General features: G+C 37.5%; 2 protein-coding genes across 2 annotated transcripts; one reads left to right on the top strand and one right to left on the bottom strand.

Annotated features, from left to right (window-relative positions):
• Nucleotides 1-1,034: 1,034 nt before the first annotated feature.
• Nucleotides 1,035-4,979, bottom strand: LOC121733125 (splicing factor 3B subunit 4). Its single transcript, XM_042123284.1, has 6 exons — nt 4,836-4,979; nt 4,290-4,373; nt 3,579-3,676; nt 2,999-3,175; nt 2,647-2,831; nt 1,035-1,485 (listed from the first exon to the last, which is right to left on the bottom strand). Exons 1-6 carry the CDS (start codon nt 4,867-4,869, stop codon nt 1,068-1,070), a joined length of 996 nt encoding a protein of 331 aa, XP_041979218.1. The 5' UTR covers nt 4,870-4,979; the 3' UTR covers nt 1,035-1,067.
• A 298-nt stretch (nt 4,980-5,277) lies between these two features.
• LOC121733124 (F-box/LRR-repeat protein 4) lies at nt 5,278-21,574 on the top strand. Its single transcript, XM_042123283.1, has 13 exons — nt 5,278-5,610; nt 5,809-5,902; nt 6,306-6,498; nt 6,697-6,845; nt 12,496-12,617; nt 14,401-14,553; nt 16,078-16,175; nt 17,736-17,845; nt 18,269-18,424; nt 19,399-19,564; nt 19,977-20,159; nt 20,756-20,825; nt 21,406-21,574. Exons 1-13 carry the CDS (start codon nt 5,386-5,388, stop codon nt 21,514-21,516), a joined length of 1,830 nt encoding a protein of 609 aa, XP_041979217.1. The 5' UTR covers nt 5,278-5,385; the 3' UTR covers nt 21,517-21,574.
• The last annotated feature ends 1,042 nt before the right edge of the window (nt 21,575-22,616 follow it).

Here is a 22,616-nt window from a genome sequence, read left to right on the forward strand (position 1 = left end):
AACGCAGCTGCATTGATGTTCTATAGTAGAATCAAGGTGCAGATTTCACGCCCCAATCCGTACGAAATATTTTAATCATCAAAAAGCAAAATATAATACGGCACTCATTCCGAGTCCAGGATTAAAAACATCGTTAACTCACTATGAAATACAAACATTTCGTTCATTTCGACGGATTATTGAAATGGTCTTTTTAATTTCTGTACGGTTAAACCCGTATCGCTTTCAGCTGTAAAGCTTTATGATATGTATGGTCAATGATTTTTTCACGTCGATTTCCGTTGCCTTTTATTGACTTATGTTATGGTTAGTACGTGTTAGTACCTAACTTATTATTGTGGATAATATAAACTTACTTACCTTATATGTATCTACTAGTAAGATTATAAATTAGGAGCTATGTATCCTAGGCAGATGGGAGACCTACGTAGTTTGGTCGCGTTACGTCAAACCCAGCCGACAGATCACATGAACTTTGAATTGACATGATCCGACCAAGTGACGTTGGTCTGTCAACTGCCTAGGAATCAATTTCCTCGATGGTACATACAAGGAACTTTATTTTGCAACTATTTGTTTATCATACGAGAACCCTACATTTTATCGTGACAAAATTACTATCCTGCGCTTTCCGGATATTTCATCAAAATCTGCTGAGCTGTTTGATTGTGTATAGGTAAGGTAACCGATAGACACACTTTTTGGTGTCGTAGGAACGCGTTAGGGTTGATTCAGACCGCAACGCGACGCGTAGATGCATTTCTAAATTTGTATGGATTTGACAGATTTCAATTGCGTCAGACGTCTTGCGAATCTGTCAAATCCATACTAATTTAGAAATGCATCTACGCGTCGCGTTGCGGTCTGAATCAACCATCAACCCTATGGTGGTATTCGTTTGTGCGGCTGTTACATAATAATATTGTCGGTTGCCAATCCTAAGTAGCAAAAACTAGATCGACGGAATATAATCGTGATCCTGGGCTAGCGACCGGATTTGATAACTCTTTGTGTATTCCAAAAACAAATTTTATACACAATATTTATTGACTAAAATACAAAAACGCTTAATAATTATAATTCGGCTCAGGCGGGTGGTGCGGGTAGTGGCCGAACGGCGGAGGACCGCGCGGGGGGAACTGGGGCCTGAAGCTTGGCGGCGGGGGCCTCCAGGGCGGGGGCCTCGCGCCGGGCGGGGGCCCAAAGCCGGGGGGTCCGAACGGGGGCGGGGGGAAGTGGTGGAACGGGGGCGGCGGTGGCGGGGGCCCAGGCGGGGGCGGAGGTCCGGGCGGGGGCATCGAGGACGGGGGCGGTGGCGGGGCGGCCAACGGGAGAGGGGGCGGTCGGGATAGCGGGGGCATCGGACTCGGCGCGGGCGGCGGAGGCGGCGCCATGAGGATCGGACCCATGAGCGTTGGGGGTGCGTCCGCGAACAGCTGGTGGGGGCGGTCCGCGTGAGACAGCGGGTTCTGTGCGGCCAGCAATCTGAAGAATAAAACAGTACTTATTGTTTAAAAAAATTGTTATAGGTTACCACAGAAATAATAAAGATTACGCGTACGCGTGTTTCAATCTTGCACAAGTGAGCAAGATTTGTTGAACGTTCATTTAGTCAACGCGCAAGGCTCGACTTGATTACACCAGTGCAAAAATGCCTCATTGTGCAATGTCTAATTGTAAAAACAGAAGTACGAAAGTTAATCGGTCAAAAGGAGGTATTTCTTGCCACGGGTAAGTTGTTTGTTCTAACTAAAAGCAAAGCAAAAATTGACACGATCGATTCCTTAGCAAACCCCCGCGCGTTGCACACTGGTCCGAAATCGCTAAATAGTGGACATTCGTAAAAAAGTTCGATTTTGGTGTGGAAAAAAATACCATCCGATAGATTTTAAGAGGAGTAATAATAAATCCTTAATAAGTTTTTTTATAAAAATGTATATTTTAGCTGAAAAAAAATAATTACGAAAATGTTGTATGGAAAAGAATCTATAAATAGATTTTTTGCAAAAACTACTAAGTCATTCTGGTTCATTTTTGAAACAAGTAAAGTAAAAAAATGACAAAAATACCATGCGATAGATTTTATCGAATGGTATTTTTGTCGACACCAAAATCGAACTTTTTCGCGAATGTCCACTGTTTACCGCTTTCGGACCACTGTGCGTCGCCGTTCTATCTTGATTTATTTCTTTGGGTTACCCCTTTTTTAGCTTTGTTATAAATGTCTCTGTCTGTCATGTCCCAAAAGCGATGGCGAAATGCATTCTACTACGGTAAAAAGTAGCTTTGTTGTCTACTCTATATTATTATTAATTGATTTAACGTACATACACTGATTGGCAAAGCAAACGCCGAAATGTATGTATGTGTTGCCAACACTTTATTGAAATAAACAATAATCTAATTTTGTATTAGAATCATTGTATTTTTGAAAATTGAAATGCGACTCGCATTTCATAAATTGTTACATCTTGTTTCAGAGTGACCTGACCTCAAATCATCAGGTGATTTATCTACAATATATCTAGAAATAGTTAGTTATTTCTGTAGAGACTAATAATTTCAATACATTATCATTGTCAACATGGTTTTACTAACTTACAAATTATGATACAATAATAATTAATAGTGTAGTTTTATTATTACCTTTCAGCAGCAGAGCCGTGCCTTTCACCCTTAACATCCTTCTTAAACGCGTACGACACGGATATAGGTCTGTTACATAGATACTGGTTGTTCATGGCCTCTATGGCTGCGTCAGAAGCTTCGAATGATGCGAAATTTATGAAAGCAAACGCCTTGGAATTCCCTGTTTCAGGGTCTCTCATAACCTGGAAATTAAACATGCTTTGTTAGAAAAGACCACTGACCTCTATAATACACTGGACAGGCTATGCCGTACAAAATGACAGCTATTTTTGTGACGATTTGAAGCCCGCGGACTAATTAACCTCATATTAATATCATTAGCATTTTTCAATGTTTGGCATTGAAATACCTTTGGTGTTTGTAGAATGACTCCGAAAGCAGAGAATGTATCATACAGTAGCTTCTCATCAACTTCTGGATCCAGGTTTCCTATGAACACATTAGCTCCAACATCAAGGTTCTTCTGATGTGCTGATGCTTTATTCACTCTTACAGGTTTACCATAGAGTTTTATCATGTTCATCACCTGAAAATTATTATAAAATGGTTTTGTGTCACATTCAAACATGTATTTTCTTGTGTAGAAAATAAAGTTCTATATAAATCAGCATTTTCAAACTTCAGTGTTGTTTATCATGATATTATGTCTACCATGCATTTCTTTTACAAATCTAGTGTTTTAGAATGTTATATGTATAATGCATCAATAACAAAATCTATAATAATTAGGGCCTGTTTCACTACTTCCTGATCACCACTTAACTTGACAGATAAAGTATGGAGAACACAACAAAATCACTTTATTAGGAAGTGAAACAGGCCATTTATCTTTTATCTTATATCATACTGTCAAATACTTTGGACTGTTTGTCATGTCTTATAAAATTAAGTAGAAAACTTAAAATATGAAATTACACAACCAAACTTACTTTTATAGCATAGTCGGCATCTTCCTCTCCCATGAACTCAACAAAACCATAACCTTGGTGAGTCTGCGTCACGCGGTCCTTGGGCATGTGGACATTAACTGCAAACATGATAGAATATTATCAGAAAAAAGATGCTAACAGTATGTAGAAACTATGTCTACACTATACATTAAGAGTAATCATCTTCTCATCTTTACATTGAAATTGCATACTAATAGGGTTCATGTATGTATTGCTATAAATATCTTTATTGTTGCTTTAAATATCTTTAAACAAGCAATTCTGATATATATGTATACATATAATTGGAATCTCGGAATCGGCTCCAATAATTTTCATGAAATTTAGTATATTGGGGGTTTCGGGGGCGATAAATCAATCTAGCTAGGAATCATTTTTATAAAATTTCATTTTATTCGTGTTTTATCGAATACCGAGCAAAGCTCGGTCAAAATATAGCTAGTGTTGCTTTAAGTGTGAACAAGGCCCAGTATAATTATTATAGGTCAAGAGATAATGCTTTTAATTAAAAATGTGTCACATATTATACAAGCAATACAGAAATACAATAGCACTTTAATTTAGTCATGATACCATTATTATGATGTTTAAATTTTTATTTTTATTTAAATTTGCACGCACATTTAAATTGAAATAAAAATAAATTAAAACACATCATAATAGTACATTATGTAGTTGGTAGTAACGTACCAACAGGTCCTGACTGAACAAACAGTTCCCATAGCAAGCTCTCCGATACTCTGTCGTCCAAGCCTCCCACATATATAGTGGCATCTGAAAATTACAATCCATTTATTACAAATTTAATGAAACTACAAAGTCATCCTCTAAGCCTACAAGAGTAATGTAAAAGAGATAATAATAGTATCAACGGTTGTTTATTAGTGTAAACACCAAAGAATTTCAATTAATAATATGAGTGAAATGATTGTATTTTTTTCTGATTTGTTAAGGGCATTATCAGAGTATCTTTGTAATCTTTGTTTGTTTGTTCAAAAGGCATCGAAATTACTGGATCCATTTTGATGAAATTTGGCATAGACGATGATAGAATTGACTGGGTAGAGAAGGCATCGGCTACTTTATGCCGCAGCTTAAAATCGGGAACTACGTTATTAGTTCTAGAAAAGCGGTAGAAAAGGTCAAGCGGCAAAATTATTCGAAGCAATCCTAACCTCAAAAATAGTTTGTACAATTTCCCATTCAAAATCAATCATCGAAGAAACTTTACATTACCTTGATTTCTTTCAGCTATTGGTCCGGCTGCCATTGTTTAGATCGCATTAAATTCTAGAAAAATTGATATTTTATTGTAGAAAATAATAACAAACAGCGTCCATTTCTCACTTGGATTTGGCAGTTTTTTTTTTGTTGGCTTTTGCCTTTTGGCAGTTGGCACTTGGCACTGACACCGGGGGCGTACTTTGCCACAATAGTCTGTCAATAAAGTGAAGAAATAAAAAAGTGGCAATATCGTAGTGTCATCCCTTTCAAATTAATCTGAGAAAAAAGGGATGGATTAATTTCTTCACTTTTTTGACAGACTTATATCATGTGGCAAAGTACGCCCCCGGTGTCAGTGCCAATATCCAACAAAAAAAAAACAGGTATGTCACTTGTCGTTGTCAATTGTCATAAGTCATTGTCAAAAGTCAATTGAGCAATTTGCTGTTTGTTTGTGTTTTGTTTGGATTAATTTTATTTTTCATTGCATTTAAGTATAGCATTCGTTTAAATGAGTCGTGTTATTTTCGTACACATAAAACTGTTAATGTGATATTTGAAAATGCAAAGTGCGTCCGATTTGATATCTTCGCTGCTATGGCAGAAAACGAATAAATTCTTCTATGATGAGAAACAATCGCCTGTAATTGAGCAGTATGTTGAGACTGTGGAAGATTTTAGCTCACAATACGGCAGTGAAATAAGTGTGTCATACACCGCGTTTAATTTACGCGGCCCACCATCTAATTTCCCTGATTATGGAGACTATCCGCAAGCTTTTGTAATGGTTTGTTGTTTTTCTGCACGATATTTGTATCAATTTGGTTTAAAATGGTCTAGAATTGTATAATAAATCCATAATTCCATTCAACAATTAGTTTTAGGCTGAAAATTATTGTGAAATTTAAATTGAGAATACTTACATTGAGTGCCATTCCTTGTTACCATTTTTTTTCTTATTCAGAAACATTTATGATATTTTTAGAGGACCTACGGCACATGGTGGGATGAAGCACCGTCAGTTCAAAAAGATTTTATGCCTCAAAATAGTAACAATATTCCAAGTCAGGACTTTGTAGGTAAGCTTTTAGCCATAAAGGTAATATACCTAGCGGAATAGAGAAACGAAAGCCTGAGCAAGAGAGATGTCACTATAAGTAACACTGCGTGGTAAAAAGAGACATGTGATACATGACAGCAGCACTCTTTTTTTGAAGTCCAGTCGGCACATGTTGACATTTTAATCTCATATTCAATCATGCTTGTGTAAGTGTATACGTACACATATTTTTACACACAGATGAAACCAATTTCAGTTTCATTTGACAGCTCGAGATTATTGCTCTATTCCGCTAGTTATATTAACTTTATGGCTTTAGCACAAATTAGCCCTTATAAAATTGCTTTAAATGTTATTACGTATTTTGTCAAAACAGACTAAATATTAATATAACATAATATTGGTCATTTGTATGTCAACAGAAGTTTCATTTAAGAAAGCGGTCTATCCTACCGAAGTGGCAGTATTTGAGACATACAATCCTGGTGCCTTGGTCAGGATATGGGCACTCGGTCCCACCTCATGGTCTTTGCTGTGGGAGGGAGAGCCAAAATATGCTGGTGATACCCCTCGGATATTCAGCCCTAAAATTAACTCCATCAATTTTCCTACAAGGTTCGTTTCTAATGTTAAAAAAACTAAAATGGGAACTGTACAAGTTTCTTTAAAACTATCCTATCTCTTTTCTTGTGACTTTAATTGACAAAAAAAGCAGTTTAAGCTTGCAGAGGTTACATACAAATAAATATAAAACAAATGACGCTTCTAATTAAATCAGCATAATAACTACGAGTGATACATTAATGTTTTCAGGATATTAAGACTAGAATTCAACCATAGGCTACTTCCATATTACACGGAGCTGGATGCAATAGTGTTGAAAGGTAGAGAGCCAACAGTGCAAGTCGAAAAATGCTCTATCCAAAGTCCATATAAGAAGATCAAACTAGTGGTTGAAAAGGGTAAGCATAATAAGTGTATTTTTTTTTTGTTTTATGAAATAAGGGGGCAAACGAGCAAAGGGGTTACCTGATGGAGAGCAACTTCCGTCGCCCATGGACACATGCAACATCAGAAGAGCTGCAGGTGCATTGCCGGCCTTTTAAGAGGGAATAGGATTACAGGGTAGGGGAAGTAACTGAACGAATAACTATTATTAAAATAGTATATCTAACAATTCCTTAGTTCAACAAAGTTACTACAACTTTATTCTAAATAAAACCCAATTTAATCTGTTATGTTCATATAATTAAGAACACATAAAAATCATCAAGTGCTAACTTAACATAGACTAAACTTTGGCAACTCAGTTTATAAACAATAATAATAAACAATCGGCAAAGAGGGAGTCCGATTCGCTCACAAAGGGTTCCTTACCGATATATTGCAAAATAATTAAGCCTCCGGCTTAGGAATTGCACTCTAGGGGTTGACAAGCTACTAAAGAAAAGAAAAAAAAGGAAAAAACAACTGGCTTCAATTATGAGTAGACAGAGCCCCGCTACGCGGGGCTCCTACTTCTGGGTGGTTCACAAAAAATAACCACGATGGCTAAGGCCATCTAACCTAACCCAATCAAGTCGTATTGGGCCAACATTGCTATTAATTATTTAAGAATCATTAATAAATTTATTAACCCATACAATTACAATATAGTAGTAAATTTTGATAATTTTTCTTAATTTTTATCAAGAAACCTTGAATTATATAGTTTTGCTATGATAAAATCTTTCACCATATCTCATCATAATTACCAAAAATCTTTGACACTAACACAGAAATAGATCAAGATATATCTGTGGTCGATAAAGAGTAAAGAGCGAGCGCAAAGGAGTGAGTGCGGCGTTAGATGAGGAGCAGAGGAGGCCCCAACATGTTTTTCAGTAAAACAGAAACAAAAAGAAAATAAATTTAGGCTAAAAATATTTTATTTGCACGATTTGTCAATTTGTAGACTTGTTTTGATAATATAAATTGGTTTTATTGTGGTGCACCTTTCGATATCGTTTTTAGAAATTCCGTTGTAAGATTGTCCAATTTAGAGTGCAAGTTAGTATTTTTGATAAACAATTTAAATTTTAGTTTTACAAATAATATATCCGATGTATGAATCATATTTTTGGTGTGAATTCGGTTATAAAGGTTGTCTCGTTTTGTATGATGTTTAAGTTTTTTTTTGAAGGACATGTTCAGTTAATCAATTGTTTTTTTTTTTTTATCAGCATTAGTTTTTCTGGTATGCATTCAGTTAATTAGCGGAGTTAAGGTAGTGTGCTGAAAAATTATTCTGATGTGCATTTTATAATATCCCTTTTTAATATGGGCTTGTAATGCCTGACGTAAATGAATAAAACCTACCTAATTCAACGAGATAAAAATTATACTAGCAGCGATATCGGATATCAGCCGGGGTATGTGGGACTAGTCTACCCACTAAAGCCCCATGGTGCTCCACTCCTCGCTTAAGAGGATTCCACACCGCCATTTTTTCCATACAAACGTTGTCCCCTGTTTCCTCCCTGGATAATGCTAGTAGAGTTATATTTTTTTTTCCTGAATATCTACGGCCACTAATACAATGTCCCTATGTTTTCCTTTTTTTCATAATTTCATTATTAAATAAGATATGAACGTTCAAAAACCCAAAAAAATGGCCAGATTTTCCACTGTGTTCAAACGTCCAGAAAACAGATTTGGATAGATTATACAAAAAAAGCAAAACATAGGAACACAGCTCAAGCCTTTTTTTAATCTTTAATGAAAAAAGTACTTAAATCGGTTAAGTTTTGGAGAAGGAATCAGGGGACAACGAATCGTTGATTTTCTGGATTTTCTGCAGTTGTCTCTATCGCGTTCTGCGGTATAGGCTTGAGGTAAGGGAGACAGCTATAGATATTACACGTACTTTTTTTTCATTTCTCTAGCCGCTGTGGTATCCTCTTAAGGCAGAGTTGCGGGTACGATAGAAATTAGAACCTACCACAACTCATCACTCGTACCTAGAAACAAGTTATAGTCCGTGCAATCCACGAAGACGCGCCCCACCAATATTTGGGTGAGCATCTTTCCCTTTGACCGTGACGCTTTCTCTTAAGTGGTCTATATATTGTAGTGTGCGCGTGCACTCATAGGTAATTACTTTAGTCATTACTCATTAGTGTGTGCTGATATGGTACGGACAACACTCAAACATAATCAGCGAAAGCTTGGACACATATACTATAGACTATTAGGAGGAATAGTGGGGCGCGTCTTCGTGGATTGCATGGACTATAGCTATTATGTATATAATATTTAGTTGGGGGCTAAGAATCAAAAGATAAATAGCAGTAGGTCTATTGTTGAATTTCGCGGTTGTGTTTTCCACGTATCCCGTGGCTCTGCCTTAAGCGGAAGAGCAGGAACACCGTTGGGGTTTTAGTGGGTATGCCTGGGCGCGGCCCTGCGCCCCCAGAGAGTCCCACATATCCCGGGATGCGTAAACGCATTTCCCCAACGCAAAAAAGGTGTATGGTTGAATTTTTATGTATTTGATGATACATATAATTATTATTATTATTAATTAAAATAAATTCGGAAATTTATGTCAATCAATAATAGTAGCTAAATATCAGAAATAAATACAAGTAAGTACATTGATTGCAATATTTAATTGATGTCACCTGTTATTTCCTACTTTGATTGCTTTGTCTCATAATTGCTGTTCAGCAGTAAATTGCTGAATAATTATTATTTCACAACAATTAATGAGAGCAGATAATATTGCAATTATAGTTACAAGGTGTTACGGTTTGTAATAAATAAATGCTGCTTTGCTATACAATTATAGCTGCCTTGAGAAATTGTGGCCTATTGTAAATTGTAATGAGTTGTAGGTACACAGAAAATTTTGTATTGACTATAGATTATAATAATTATAAATTATGGTAACTTAAATCCTAATACCTATTATACTATTTGAGCATCAGTCAATAATTGAGTATATTTTACCTGACGTTTTTTTGAGAAATATAATATCTATTCACGGATTTGCTCATTGGTTTTGACGTTGGCTAATCATGGGCGTAGTGCTAGTAAACGGCCCCACACATTAACAGTTCGCCGGCAGGCCACCGCCTGGCCGTTAATCGAAAAAGAACACAGCCTCACAGTTCGCCTGACGATTTTGTAGATTTTGCATCGACGGTCAATGACTGTCAGGCAGCCTGCCGACCAGAGCCTGCAGTCGGACTGTTAATGGACCCTTAAGTAGATAAACTTCGGAATTCTCGCATCATAATCGGCTTAGTCCAGAGGAAAGAACTAGTCAATACGTCTGGGACTAACTATGTGCGGGTTTCCTCACGATGTTTGCCTTCACCGTACGAGCGTCCGTATTATGTACTTGAGATCAGAAAATATCTCATAGGTACACGCCTCCACCCGGGTTCGAACCTGCACCCTCTAGGAGTGCGAACCGAATGTCTGCCCATTAGGCCACGGACGCTTTACTTCTGGCAAAAACCTCAGAAATCGGGCACGAACGCTCCGCATTTTTTTAGTATTCGTTGTATTAAATTATGTGAGCGAGGATTTGTCCGTACCGTACGCGCCGCATTTTGTATATTATGCGGTGCTTTCGACGCGTACAGTGGTGACTAATTTGTTATCTTTAGAGTTTTTATTATTGTTTACGGTAGGTCGCCTCATGTGGAAAATTTTAATCTATTAACACACTCATCTGCAAGCACAACAGTTTACTCTATCTCTATTTAAACTTTAACCTATAGGTTTATTAATAAAAACATTACGCCTAAGATTTGTTTTTACATAGAAATGTTTTTATATAGAAAGTTATCGGTATTATTATTGTGCACACTTCGGCACGAATGAAGCGACCGGAAAACTGCGCCTTAAAAATCCTTGTTTGTTTATGAAACTTCAGTCTAAAGTCTATAATTTTATTGAATGAGTTTGATTTCTAGAACGCAGGTGAGTTATAACATTAGGTACTGTGTCTGTTTTAAGGGGTTTCGTTTTTACCCTGTTAGCTACGTACGGAATCCCAGAAACGTATAGAGTTTAGAGATTGTCGCAAGATTAATTTGTTGTTAAGATGATCACGATCAAACAATGATATTATCTCTATAATATATAATTTTTCCCGCGGTAACACAACCTTGTGGTAATGAATCATGCGCGGTTAGGTAATAGACAGGTGTAAACAATGTCTAGTTACCTACTACTATAATATTATTGCTATGGTAACTAGGGTTGCCAATTTTTTTTAGGAGAAATGAAGTATATTAAGTAAGTTTATTCAGATCTGTGAAGTATATTTTTAAATAATATTTTATAAAAATGAACACTACTTATTACTTATTTCATTTATTTCTAATTATTTTAAATACTTACATACATTACTTATCAGAGATTATCGCAAAACAAACTAAACATAAAAAAATCTGAGCTCCTGAGTTTTATACGTCATAATAAAGTATTCGCATTTTGATGCTGAAAACAGAATTATCCTTTATTTTTATCCAACAGTAAAAAGTATAATTAAGTGAAAAACAGTTTATTAATATTATTTAAAACAGTATAGTTGGCAACCCTAATGGTAACGTAAACTAACAATACATGCCAGTTAATAATATAAATGCGAGAATTCGTATGTTACCTACAATAACAGGCGAATGTAAATGATATGGCAACATAATATTATCCATACTAATAATATAAATGCGAAAGTCGGTTATTTTACCTTTTCACAAATGTCTGAACCGATTTAGATAAAATTTGGTATTAAAAGACTTTGAGAGAGGAAAGGACATAGGATGATTTTTATTCAGACGGAAAAATGTACGGTTTCGATAAACGAATTTCTGCGCAACGGAGCTGCGGGCATCGACTAGTATATAAATGCATGTCTGTTACTTTTAAGGGTTCCGTACCCAAAGGGTAATAAGAACACTTAGGTCATTAAAACAAATCTAACGATACCTCAATTGTGAAAATCCGTTTAGCGGTTCTGGAGATACAAGGTAATAAAGAATATTACAAACATACAAGATACGCGCCAAACACATAACCCTCCTGGCAGTCGGGTAAAAACGGGACCCTATTACTGAGACTTCGATGTCTGTCCGCCGACCACTCAAGAACTGCTATAGCTAGACTTCTGAAATTTTCACAGATTGTGTAATGTGTATATCTGTTGCCGCTGTAACAACAAATACTGAAAAAAAATTAAATATTTAAGGGGGGTTCCCATACAACAAACATGATGTTTTTGCTATGTTTTGCTCGATATCGCATCGATTCACGAAATATTCAATTTAATTTGTTCTTTAATAATTTATAATAAAATTGAAATAAATGAAATAATTAAGGGGGACTCCTATACAAAAAACACAATTTTCAGCCTATTTTCGCTCTATTGTGGTACGGAACCCTTCGTGCGCGAGTCCAACACGCAATTGGCCGATTTTTTTTCTATATTAATAGAAATTGAATTGAACTCCAGCGCAATGTAAGAGAGACAATAATATCCTCCTCTTTCTAGCGCGGCGGAAATGTATGCCTGTTTTACTATTTCGTTTTTACTTCACTCATGTGATTATTGTGTTTCAGGAACACTTCTCAATAAAGTACTTGCGTCAAATCTACACGAAGACATATTAGACGCGAGCAAAGTCGACAAAAATGGTATCGCTCGTGCTGGACCACCGCTGGGTGATTTCCAACGGTTACCAGTAAGTATACATTTGAAAAGATTATTTATAGGGATAGACAGCACATATTATGTTAAAGATAGGATGACGAAACTGACTAAACTGCCCTGCTAGACAAGTGGAAAGCGATTATCGTAAACGCCAACAAAATGTATGCGATTTGACATAAGTCAGAGCTTCGCTAGCGAATACTAATGTCAAATCTCATACATTTTGTTGGCGTTTACGATAATCGCTTGCCACTTGTCAAGGCCCTCTGGAGGGGGATATCGGCGCATGTGTCTGTATAGTACCACAGAATATATATTAGTAGTACCAACAGAATTCCAACTCGTAAAACCCGTTTAAAAAAATAACAACTCTTGCTGCGATACTATAAAGTTCAAATTCCGACCGCGCAGTGCTAGGTGCCTACAATTATATTTGCCTACATGTGCGCTCTCTTTCTATCGCGTAAGAGGTACCCTTTCTGACGAAATCAAGATTGTCACCTTTTAGAAAATAAAATAATCTTCTTTTAATTACTATAGCTACTAATAGCGAACTTTTTTTATAGTAATAATCAAATTTTAGTAACCCAACGTATATTTTATAATAGTTTTATATTCGATTATAGTGTAGGAGCTGGTTAGGATTTTTTTACAACTTAAACATAGTAACTTGTGTTTATTTATGTGTAGTATGCGGTTTGTTTGTAACAAATTGGTTTATTTGCTATGTTTGTGTATTTTTTTTATCTTTTTTTGTATTTTAAAGTCTTAAATTACTTTATTGAAATATTTCTTTGACTTTTTTCAATTGTTCATATTTATCAGATTAATAACGATTCTGTCACAGCGGGTAAATCAGTACGTAGATATATATGCGACGAAAAAATCTTCCGCGCGCGTCACAGCTCGCTTGTGAGTCCCTTGTGATCTGCCCCTTTAAAGGGCTACTTACAGTTCGATACCTAAACACGCGAGTGGGACAGGCCTGATAGTACTATCAAAGAAGTTGATTCATAGGCAGATGCCCACAGACATAGATAATTATAGATACCGCGTGTGTATGTACTTCGCGTGCCATATCGCGCTCCCTAACGACGAGCAATGCTCGTCTATCGAAAGTCTGTTCTTTAGTCTGCAATCGGAATCGGACGTCAATCGGAATTTTAAAAATGCCTAAATGCCTAAAAGTTCCGTATTGAGCTGTAGAAATTCAAATAGAAACGTTGGTCTAGATAATGGGCACTTTTCTTATCATCGGTACGTCACAGTAGCTATAAAATAAGTGGCACGCTCGTTTTCATACAAATGGAGCGACATGCGGTATCTATCTTATTCTATGTCTGTGCAGATGCCGGACATTCGTATTTTGGTCGCGTTATGTCAAATCCATCCGATAGCTAACGTTCAACCAAATGACGTAGGGCCGTCAACACTCAACTGCCTATGAATCATGCGGTACATGCGTCGATTTTTGATACTGTTATCTACCAATTATAACAAGTCGCCGTGTGCTCACCCCTCAGCCAACCATTTAGGCCTATCGCACATCATTTCTAGTTTTGCAGAGTGATCCTAAAGTTGTACGCAACCTATAGTTGTGTTATGTCGGCTAGATTTGATACAGCTGTACCAAATTATGTAGACTATTAATCTCTGATACAACACTTAAAAAATAAAATATTTAGCTCCTTTATCTGGTAGTTAAAATAGGCAGAAAAGGGGTTCTAGTTTCTACGTCTATGCTCAAAGGTAGTAAAGGTCTCTCAGATCCTTTGCAGAGTACATCGATTTTGATATCTTTCATTTATTCACAGGACGAGACCATACTCTCCGTGATGAAATACCTGGATATGCAATCGTTGTGTCGGTGCGCTCAGGTGAACAGACATTTCCGAAGGATGGCGTCAGACGCGATATTATACAGGAGTATAGACCTGCGGCCGTACTGGCATTGTGTTAGGTCACAGGTATGTTATAGTTCGCGCGGAACTAGTCAAGAACCCGCGCCGCGGGTTGCTTGCTGCTCGCAACGCACATGAGATTAGACAGTGACCACCAATCTCGAGATATCGTGAACAATAATTATTTAATTAGTATTGAAAATAATAAATTAAAGACAATAATTGATCAGCTCTATATTCTAAACTATAATTGACATCGGCTTTCCGTTTTCTAAAACGTATGCACTTTTAATATTACTAGAGATCGCCCAATGGTCGAAATTCGACCTTACTTGCAACTTTATTAGGACTATAAAAAATATTGACTTCATCATAGTTTTTTTCAATTCTTGTCTCTGGGACTCAGCTTATCTCAGACTGGCCGTTTAAGCATTGTCTAATAGTATCTAAAATTAAAAAAATAAAATAATCCATTTTCAATTTGTCAACTTGTTGTCAACAGACTTCAACCATAAATAAAAGAGTATAATTCGTATGTATAGACTTGTCACTCAAAAATCTGTCATTTTTCCTAGTAGTAGTGTCGTAGTGTGTGTAACGTTTTATTTGTTAAAAATATATATGATAAAAGCATAATTTTAAAATAATATTAGCTCGATGCACTCCTTCACCATATAAACTATAACTGTGCGAAATTTCATGCACCTACGTTTCCCCATTTTTCGTAAAAAGGTTTTCTCTCACGTATCAATATATAGATTTCCTTAGATTATCTTTTTTTAGCGGACTCATCTTGCTATTGCAATCTCTTGTGCGTTTTGTCTAAACTAGCCAGAACTGTCAAAATCAAGCGCCTATAGGGGCCCCGCCTCTGTCCCACTGCTCACATACCTAAGGCGCGGCCAACTAGTTCCGCGCGCACTATTGTAGGTATATCTATACTAATATTATAAACCAGATGAAGCCCGCAACTCCGTTGCGCAAAAATTTGTTTATCGCGCTGGAACCGTACATTTTTCTTTATTAAAAGTATCCATGTCCTTTCCGGGGCCTCAAATTATCTCCGTAACAAACAGCAAAATCGTTTCAACGGTTTGGGCGTGAAGAAATATCTGACAGCGCATTTATAGTATTAGTATGGAATTATGGGTATGGAATATAGATATTAGTATGTACTTGTGCAATTTTTACAATACTAAGGGCCTGTTTCACCACTTCCTGATAAAGTGCCGAATAGACTATCCACAACTTATTTGACAGATTCTCAATACTCTGGGACTGTTTCACCACTTTCTGATAAAGCGCCGAATAGGCTATTCACAACTTTTTTGACAGATTCTCCATACTGGATCAGTCAAGTTAATTGGTGGATAGCCCATTCGTCACTTATCAGGAAGTGGTGAAACAGGCATTCTATCTGTCAAGTTAACTGGTGAAAAGCCTATCCGGCACTTATCAGGAAGTGGTGAAATGGGCCCTTAGAATATAATATTATTCCTTTGATCGCGAATTCTTGGAAATATATTGTTATTCTGTTGTGAGCATATAGGGGGTTGATAGGTAAATACTGGTATTATCTTTTAATTTTAGGTCCTCCTAACTCTCTCCATGCGATGTAAATTCCTTCAGAAGTTGGACTTGTCGTGGTGCGGAAGTCACTGTATGGTGCAGCCTTGCTTTGTCGTCGAGTGAGTGTTATATGTTCGTCACGATCTATTATAATATTTAGCAGTTACGTGAATAGCATTGTCTATACAGGCTGTAAAAACTAAGTGATAATACTTTAGGATGTGTATCACAGAAATAAATCATGATAGAATGGCTAAGCGGGTGGAGTACGCGTGTTTCAATCTTGCTCTGTCTTGCAAGATATTTTATTGAACGTTCATTCAGTCAGCGCGCACGTCTCGACTTGATTACACCGGAGCGGTTGTGCATTAATGCCTCATTGTGCAGTGTCTAATTGTAAAAACAGAAGTACGAAAGTGAAGAGGTATTTCTTGCCACGGGTAAGTTATTTGTTTTAACGAAAAGCAAAGCAAAAATTGACACGAGCGATTCCTTAGCGACGGACGCGCGTCGCCGTTCTATCTTGATTTATTTCTGTGGTGTGTATGGATCACTGACCTCCATTATACAAGTATGTTGGACTTAAGATACCCTTTGAAATTACTGCTGTTTTTGTGCCTATTTGAAGCGGAATCAGCGCCCCCAATGCGGTGGAAGAGAACTGAATCTGACGTAACCACAACCAATAACAACAGTTGTCACTACAAATATTAGTTCCAAGTACTCTCACTACTGCTATCAGCGCCTTTCAAACGTCATTTTTACGTCAGATTTAGTTCTCTTCCAACGCATTGGGTGCGCTGATTCCGCTTCAAATAGACACAAAAAACAGGTGGGTATCATAAGTCCAGCGTACTTGTATAATGGAGGTCAATGGTATGGATCCTCTATGTAGCGTTCGCTGTGAGAGTAGTGCTAGCGCTGACAAAGTAACTTTTTTTTCCCATATAAAAAATTAGACGCAGGGGCGCTCGCCCGCACAAATCACAAAAAGATTATTGCTATTTCAGCGCTGCTACTTCTACAGTGAATCTATATATATAAAACTCAAAGGTGACTGACTGATTGACATAGTGATCTATTAACGCACAGCCCAAACCACTGGACGGATCGGGCTGAAATTTAGCATGCAGGTAGATGTTATGACGTAGGCATCCGCTAAGAAAGGATTTTGATAAATTCCAACCCCAAGGGGTTCAACTAGGGGATGAAAGTTTGTATATAATAATACTTCTTAACGCGAGCGAAGCCGCGGGCAAAAGCTCGTCTAATATAAGGGACACAAATACACCCTAAAGTATTATTGTCACTTAGTTTTGTTACACCTATATATTGTAACATCTTGTAACTAGAAATTCCACGCAGCTTCGCAGTTTGTTTATCTTGCGAGAATGGCACATTTTTTTTTCTTGGGACTCATAATATTTTTAGCAAATTTTTAAAATTAATGCAGTGGTTTGAGCGTGATAAGGTAACAGACAGACAGACATAATAATACGTTTCGCATTTATAATAAAAGGATGGATGAAGTGAAATTAATTAAACATACATCCAAAAAGTTTTTGCAGCTCAAAAGATCAGTAAAGATCTCTTAATAGATCCTAAGTTACTTGAACCTATGGAAATGTTACGGAAAAAAATCAATTTTTCTCAGTGATATTGATTATTATCTTTTTTAGTTTCCTAAAAAGTAGCGGGTCGGAGTTGACACATCTGCGAATGAACTGCTGCAAGTTTGTCGACAATGCTGTGTTGCGGACGATTGCAGATGTCTGCACCAATTTACAAGGTAATTAATATTTTGTTCTTACTATAACTTTTGTCACAAAGCGTCAAACTTAATTTAAAGTGACAACGTTATATAAAATGTTGTAAAGCGTGATTAAATGCCGCCATTTTGAGATCATCCGGTGATCTCAAAATGGCGGCATATTTGTCTTGACGTCAATGTCCTTATAGTTAATGCTTCACAGACGTATTAACAGTCGGACAAAACTATGTAGCTCTGAGGCACATAACTTCAATACTCTCACCGCAAACTAAAGTAGATTTAACTAGTTGTGGCGTGGGGTTACTAAACTACATATTCCTACCGGCTTACAATATTGAAGATCGACATCCAAATATCCTATTATGCAGGTTAGGGCGACTTTGTTGTAGCATAAAGTAAACATTCAATGATTCTCAAGAAAAATCTTTTTTTTTTTTTTAGAACTGAGTCTCCGCTCCGTGGTCACGTGCAGCGAGTGGTCGTGCGTGTCGCGGCTGTCGTCCCTGCGGCGGCTCGACCTGTACCGCACGCACGTGACCACGTCGGCTGCGGTCGCCATAGTGTGGGCCAACCCCCGGCTGCGCCACCTCAATTTGGGTACGTACTGTCTGACCGTGGTCACGTGGTGGTCATGTGCGGCGAGTGATAAAGACAGTTATAATATTTCACATTCTGGTGGTATGCTCGCACTCGCACAAATACATATTCTGCTCATAATATGTCTCATGCTAAAACAAATCCCTGTTCCAGCGGAGCGAATTTGTCGTAAATATATAGAGCTACGAACCAAAGACTCTTGCAGATAGGCAACGTTGTTTGCAGTTACTTTACAAAGCACCAAACGCTTCTATCTAACGAGATAGAAGGCGTACGACGGTACGTACGCGACGTATTCGCTGCGTGCACATCCCGCCCTGTAGCCGCTCGCCAACCGCTGCAGTTTATGCGTTTTATGATGATATGCGTGACACAATATTATAATTGACAATTATACTAGGGAAGTTACCTAACAAAAATTAATCGATAATTTAAAAATATCGAATCACTTTGTGAAGGAATTGCAATCGAAATTATCGATTTCGTACTGACATTTCAGTGGTGCCGGCAATTCAAGATGGCCGCTCTTTTTATCGATTTGATTTCGATTCGACAGAGTCAATCTCTATTGACATAAGTTCCGTTTCATGCATCTGACATTTTTAAAATGTTTTCGTAACAATAATTTTATACTCCTATTTCACAGCTAATATTTAGTAACATTTCATTTTTATTCATTTATAATAATTATAGGAAACATTTGTTTTTGTAGATGGAATATAATTTATTACATTTTGATTTTTTTTGTTTTCTTGTAAAAAAACCCGTAGCAAGGAATATGAGAACTGTCACCCATATCATCTTATAACGCACAAACTATAGTATATCTAGACAAGTAGCTTGATAAATGCCTTAAATGAAAGCATTGTCTTGATGTCACAAAAACGATTCAAAACTTAACAGTAACTGTATCTTTGTATTGTTTTATATTGAATATTGGTACTATTCCCATAATAACACTACATAACTTACAGGCTCATGTAAAATGATATCCGCCATGGACGAGGTAGCTATGGCGCTAGGTGCGAACTGCCCCGACCTTGTATCGGTGGACTTCTGGAAGAGCTACTCTTTGACCGCGACTGGCATCAGAGCGCTGGGCAGCTGTAAGGAGTTGCAGGAGTTGGATGTGGGATGGTGGTGAGTTCGAAATAGTATTGGTGTGTCATTTTATGCCAATAAAAATTAAGTAAATAAATTATAATATGCCAATTTCATTACTAATTTGTTTTTTAAAAATAGTGGTGGTTGCATTTCTTTAAAAGTGGGGTAAAGTTTAAACTTGTGAACTGCACAACGAAGACTTAAGTCATCGTTATTGCCTATTAGGTTAAACATAAACCCTCTTGTTGAGAAAATAGTTTTACAATTTATACGCTACATAATATTTTGTCCTTGTCTATCAAGCGTATTTTTTAATGTAAAAGATAAAAAAATGGAATTACACCGATGCAAACTTGTGTTTAAATACACATAATATTCAAAATTCGTTAGAGAAAGTCTTGCATTTACTCTACGTATAAGTATTGAAATCATATTTCTGCTATTGCAGTCTTCAAGCAGGCGGTTCCGGTGAATGGTTATCCGCTTTACCCGGCGGGCGTATACGCAAACTGTTCGTGGGAGCATTACGGGGTGTGTGCGACAGAGATCTCCGATCTCTCCTGCCTGCTCCACGACTTGCGCAGTTAGACCTGTTGGGAGTGCGAGCGGTGACACCAGATATATGCAGCGAGTAAGTAACAATATGTCTATCTCGCTCTAAAGTATGTAACGTGTGCGAGAGAAAATTACGATTTCTCCTGCCTTCGCCACGACTGGCGCAGCTAGACCTATTGGGAGTGCGAGCGGTGACACCTGATATATGCAGCGAGTGAATGACATATGACTGTCTCGCTCTAAACTATGCAACGTGTGCTACATAGACCTACGAATTCTCCTGCCTGCTCCAAGACTCGCGCAGCTAGACCTATTTGGAGTGCGAGCAGTTACGCCTGATATATGCAGTGAGTGAGTAACATATGTCTGTCTCGCTCTAAACTACGCGACTTGTGCGACAGAGACCTCCTATCTCTCCTGCCTGCTCCACGACTGGCGCAGTTAGATCTGTTGGGAGTGCGAGCAGTCATACCTGATGTATGCAGCGAGTAAAGAACATATTATTATTATGTCTATCTCGCTCTAACCTACGCACTGCGTTGTGTATCTGTATAAAAAGTGTCTTTTCATACATAGAGATTGATAACATTATTCAGAAATCTGTCAGGAGTGAGACAGTGAAATACAATGTTTTTGTTATAAAAAATAATAATTGTTTCTACTTATTTTCAGAATATTAGAAGAGTGTCGAGAACTACGTTTGTTGGACGTCAGTTTTTGCGACCAAATACCAGAGGCGCAGGTAAATATAATTTTTATTTATTCTGATTGATATTATAGGGTGAAGTTGATTGCTGGGCAAAACTGAAGGGGCGATTGGCGGACGCGTACAGTATCAGTCAGAAAAAAAAAAGTTTGTCGCCGTGCACGTTTTGAAGTGTTCTAGTGTAGAGATCTAAATATCCAAAATGAGTGATCTAAAATTTTTGCGATATCTGTAATATTATATTAAGCAAGTCCTAATTCAAAAAGTGAATTGATCTGAATATTTCTTTAATAGATAACCTTAAGCGATGTTTTTATAGACTATAACTTTTATTTGTATTTAAAATTAGATTTTATATTGTGGTATAGTAGGCGATTCCATTATCGCGGGTGCAACAGTTTGACATACTTAAAGCTTCCTATAGGCAAAATGAAGCGTATTTATTCATAAAATATCCCTTGAAGGGATACATTTTAACTAGTTTAACAATGATTTATAAATAAAAACCTTCATCTAAAAATGCAGTAACTAATGCCACGTTTTAAAAATTCTCGTTGAGGGCCGATTCTAGCGGAATGGTCCAGTAGTACCTTCTTCAAATTTTTTTTTTCTGCAGGTGAAAGAATGGCGACGTCAATACCCACACGTCAGTATCAAGAGGTCGTTCCAATCTCCGAATATGAACAACGCGCCGAACTCCTTGTTTCATGCACCGAGACTAGTCTAGGAACTTTGAAAGTCTATTATCTCGTAATTTTTATATTTGGATATGAATTGGTGAGCGAGCGAGGCAGTTTAAGGGTCAATTCAGACCGCAAAGCGACTCATAGATGTATTTCATAATTTGTATGGATTTGACAGATTTGCAAGACGTCGCACGCTCACGAAATCTGTCAATTCAGTACAAATTTAGAAATGCATCTACGCGTCGCGTTGCGGTCTGAATTGATTCTAAAAGTGAGACCGCACTACGCGGCAGCGACGCAACGCGACATTTCACGTTTCACAGAACTGACGTTTTTTGTCGCGCAGCGCCGCTGCCGCGTCGTGCGACTTACCTCGTGCGATTTTATACAAAGAATATTTGGCCGGGACGTGTCGTGGCCTTAAAGTCTTAACGAGATACAACCGGAAAGATAGCGCATGTGTATGTACTTCTCGTGCCATATCACGTTCCCAAACGACGAACAATGCTCGTCTTTCGAAAGTCTGATCTTTAGTCTGCTATCAGAATTGGACGTCAATCGGAATTTTCAAAAGTTCGGCTATAAGTGCCGTATTGAGCTGTAGAAATTCAAATAGAAACGTTGGCCAAGATAATGGACACGATTCTTATCATCGGTACGTCACAGTAGGTAGGAAAAAGTGACACGCTCGTTTTCATACAAATGGAGTGACATGTGGTATCTATCTTGATCTATGTCTCTGCTAGAAACTAAAGATTAGAAAATATACTAAAAATATCCTAATGATAAAATATTATGTGTGCAATAGATTACGTAAAAGACCTCAGAATCTAAAAAAGGAAATCAACTTCAGCAAAGCAATCTATTTTTATCTATGTATTCTTTAAGAAGACTTTCTTTAGAGGTTCCTAACCTAATGGTGCATCCACACATGCCGCCGGCTTATACCGCCGGGTTTGCCGCCGGCTTTCAGCCTGCCTTGCAACCGAAGGCTGCGGCATGTGTGGATATAGCATAAGGAACCAAAAGTACTCTGTTATTACTGCCCTGAGGACCTAGTCGGAAACTTTACCTATATTGGTTTCAAAATATTAACGATATACCTAGTCGTCAGACTGCCAACTACACATACATTCTCGTT

The sequence above is a fragment of the Aricia agestis genome, chromosome 13, assembly GCF_905147365.1.
Source record: "Aricia agestis chromosome 13, ilAriAges1.1, whole genome shotgun sequence".
NCBI classification, from domain to species: Eukaryota; Metazoa; Arthropoda; class Insecta; order Lepidoptera; family Lycaenidae; genus Aricia; species Aricia agestis.

Bases quoted from the DNA above. Each gene is read 5' to 3' on its own strand.
- LOC121733125 (XM_042123284.1), bottom strand. From the start codon at position 4,869: ATGGCAGCCGGACCAATAGCTGAAAGAAATCAAG. The intron at 4,374-4,835 runs GTAATGTAAAGT...TGTAATTTTCAG, and splicing joins AATAGCTGAAAGAAATCAAG to ATGCCACTATATATGTGGGA. The intron at 3,176-3,578 runs GTAAGTTTGGTT...AATAATTTTCAG, and splicing joins ATGCCGACTATGCTATAAAA to GTGATGAACATGATAAAACT.
- LOC121733124 (XM_042123283.1), top strand. From the start codon at position 5,386: ATGCAAAGTGCGTCCGATTTGATATCTTCGCTGCTATGGCAGAAAACG. The intron at 5,611-5,808 runs GTTTGTTGTTTT...TGATATTTTTAG, and splicing joins ATCCGCAAGCTTTTGTAATG to AGGACCTACGGCACATGGTG. The intron at 5,903-6,305 runs GTAAGCTTTTAG...GTATGTCAACAG, and splicing joins TCCAAGTCAGGACTTTGTAG to AAGTTTCATTTAAGAAAGCG.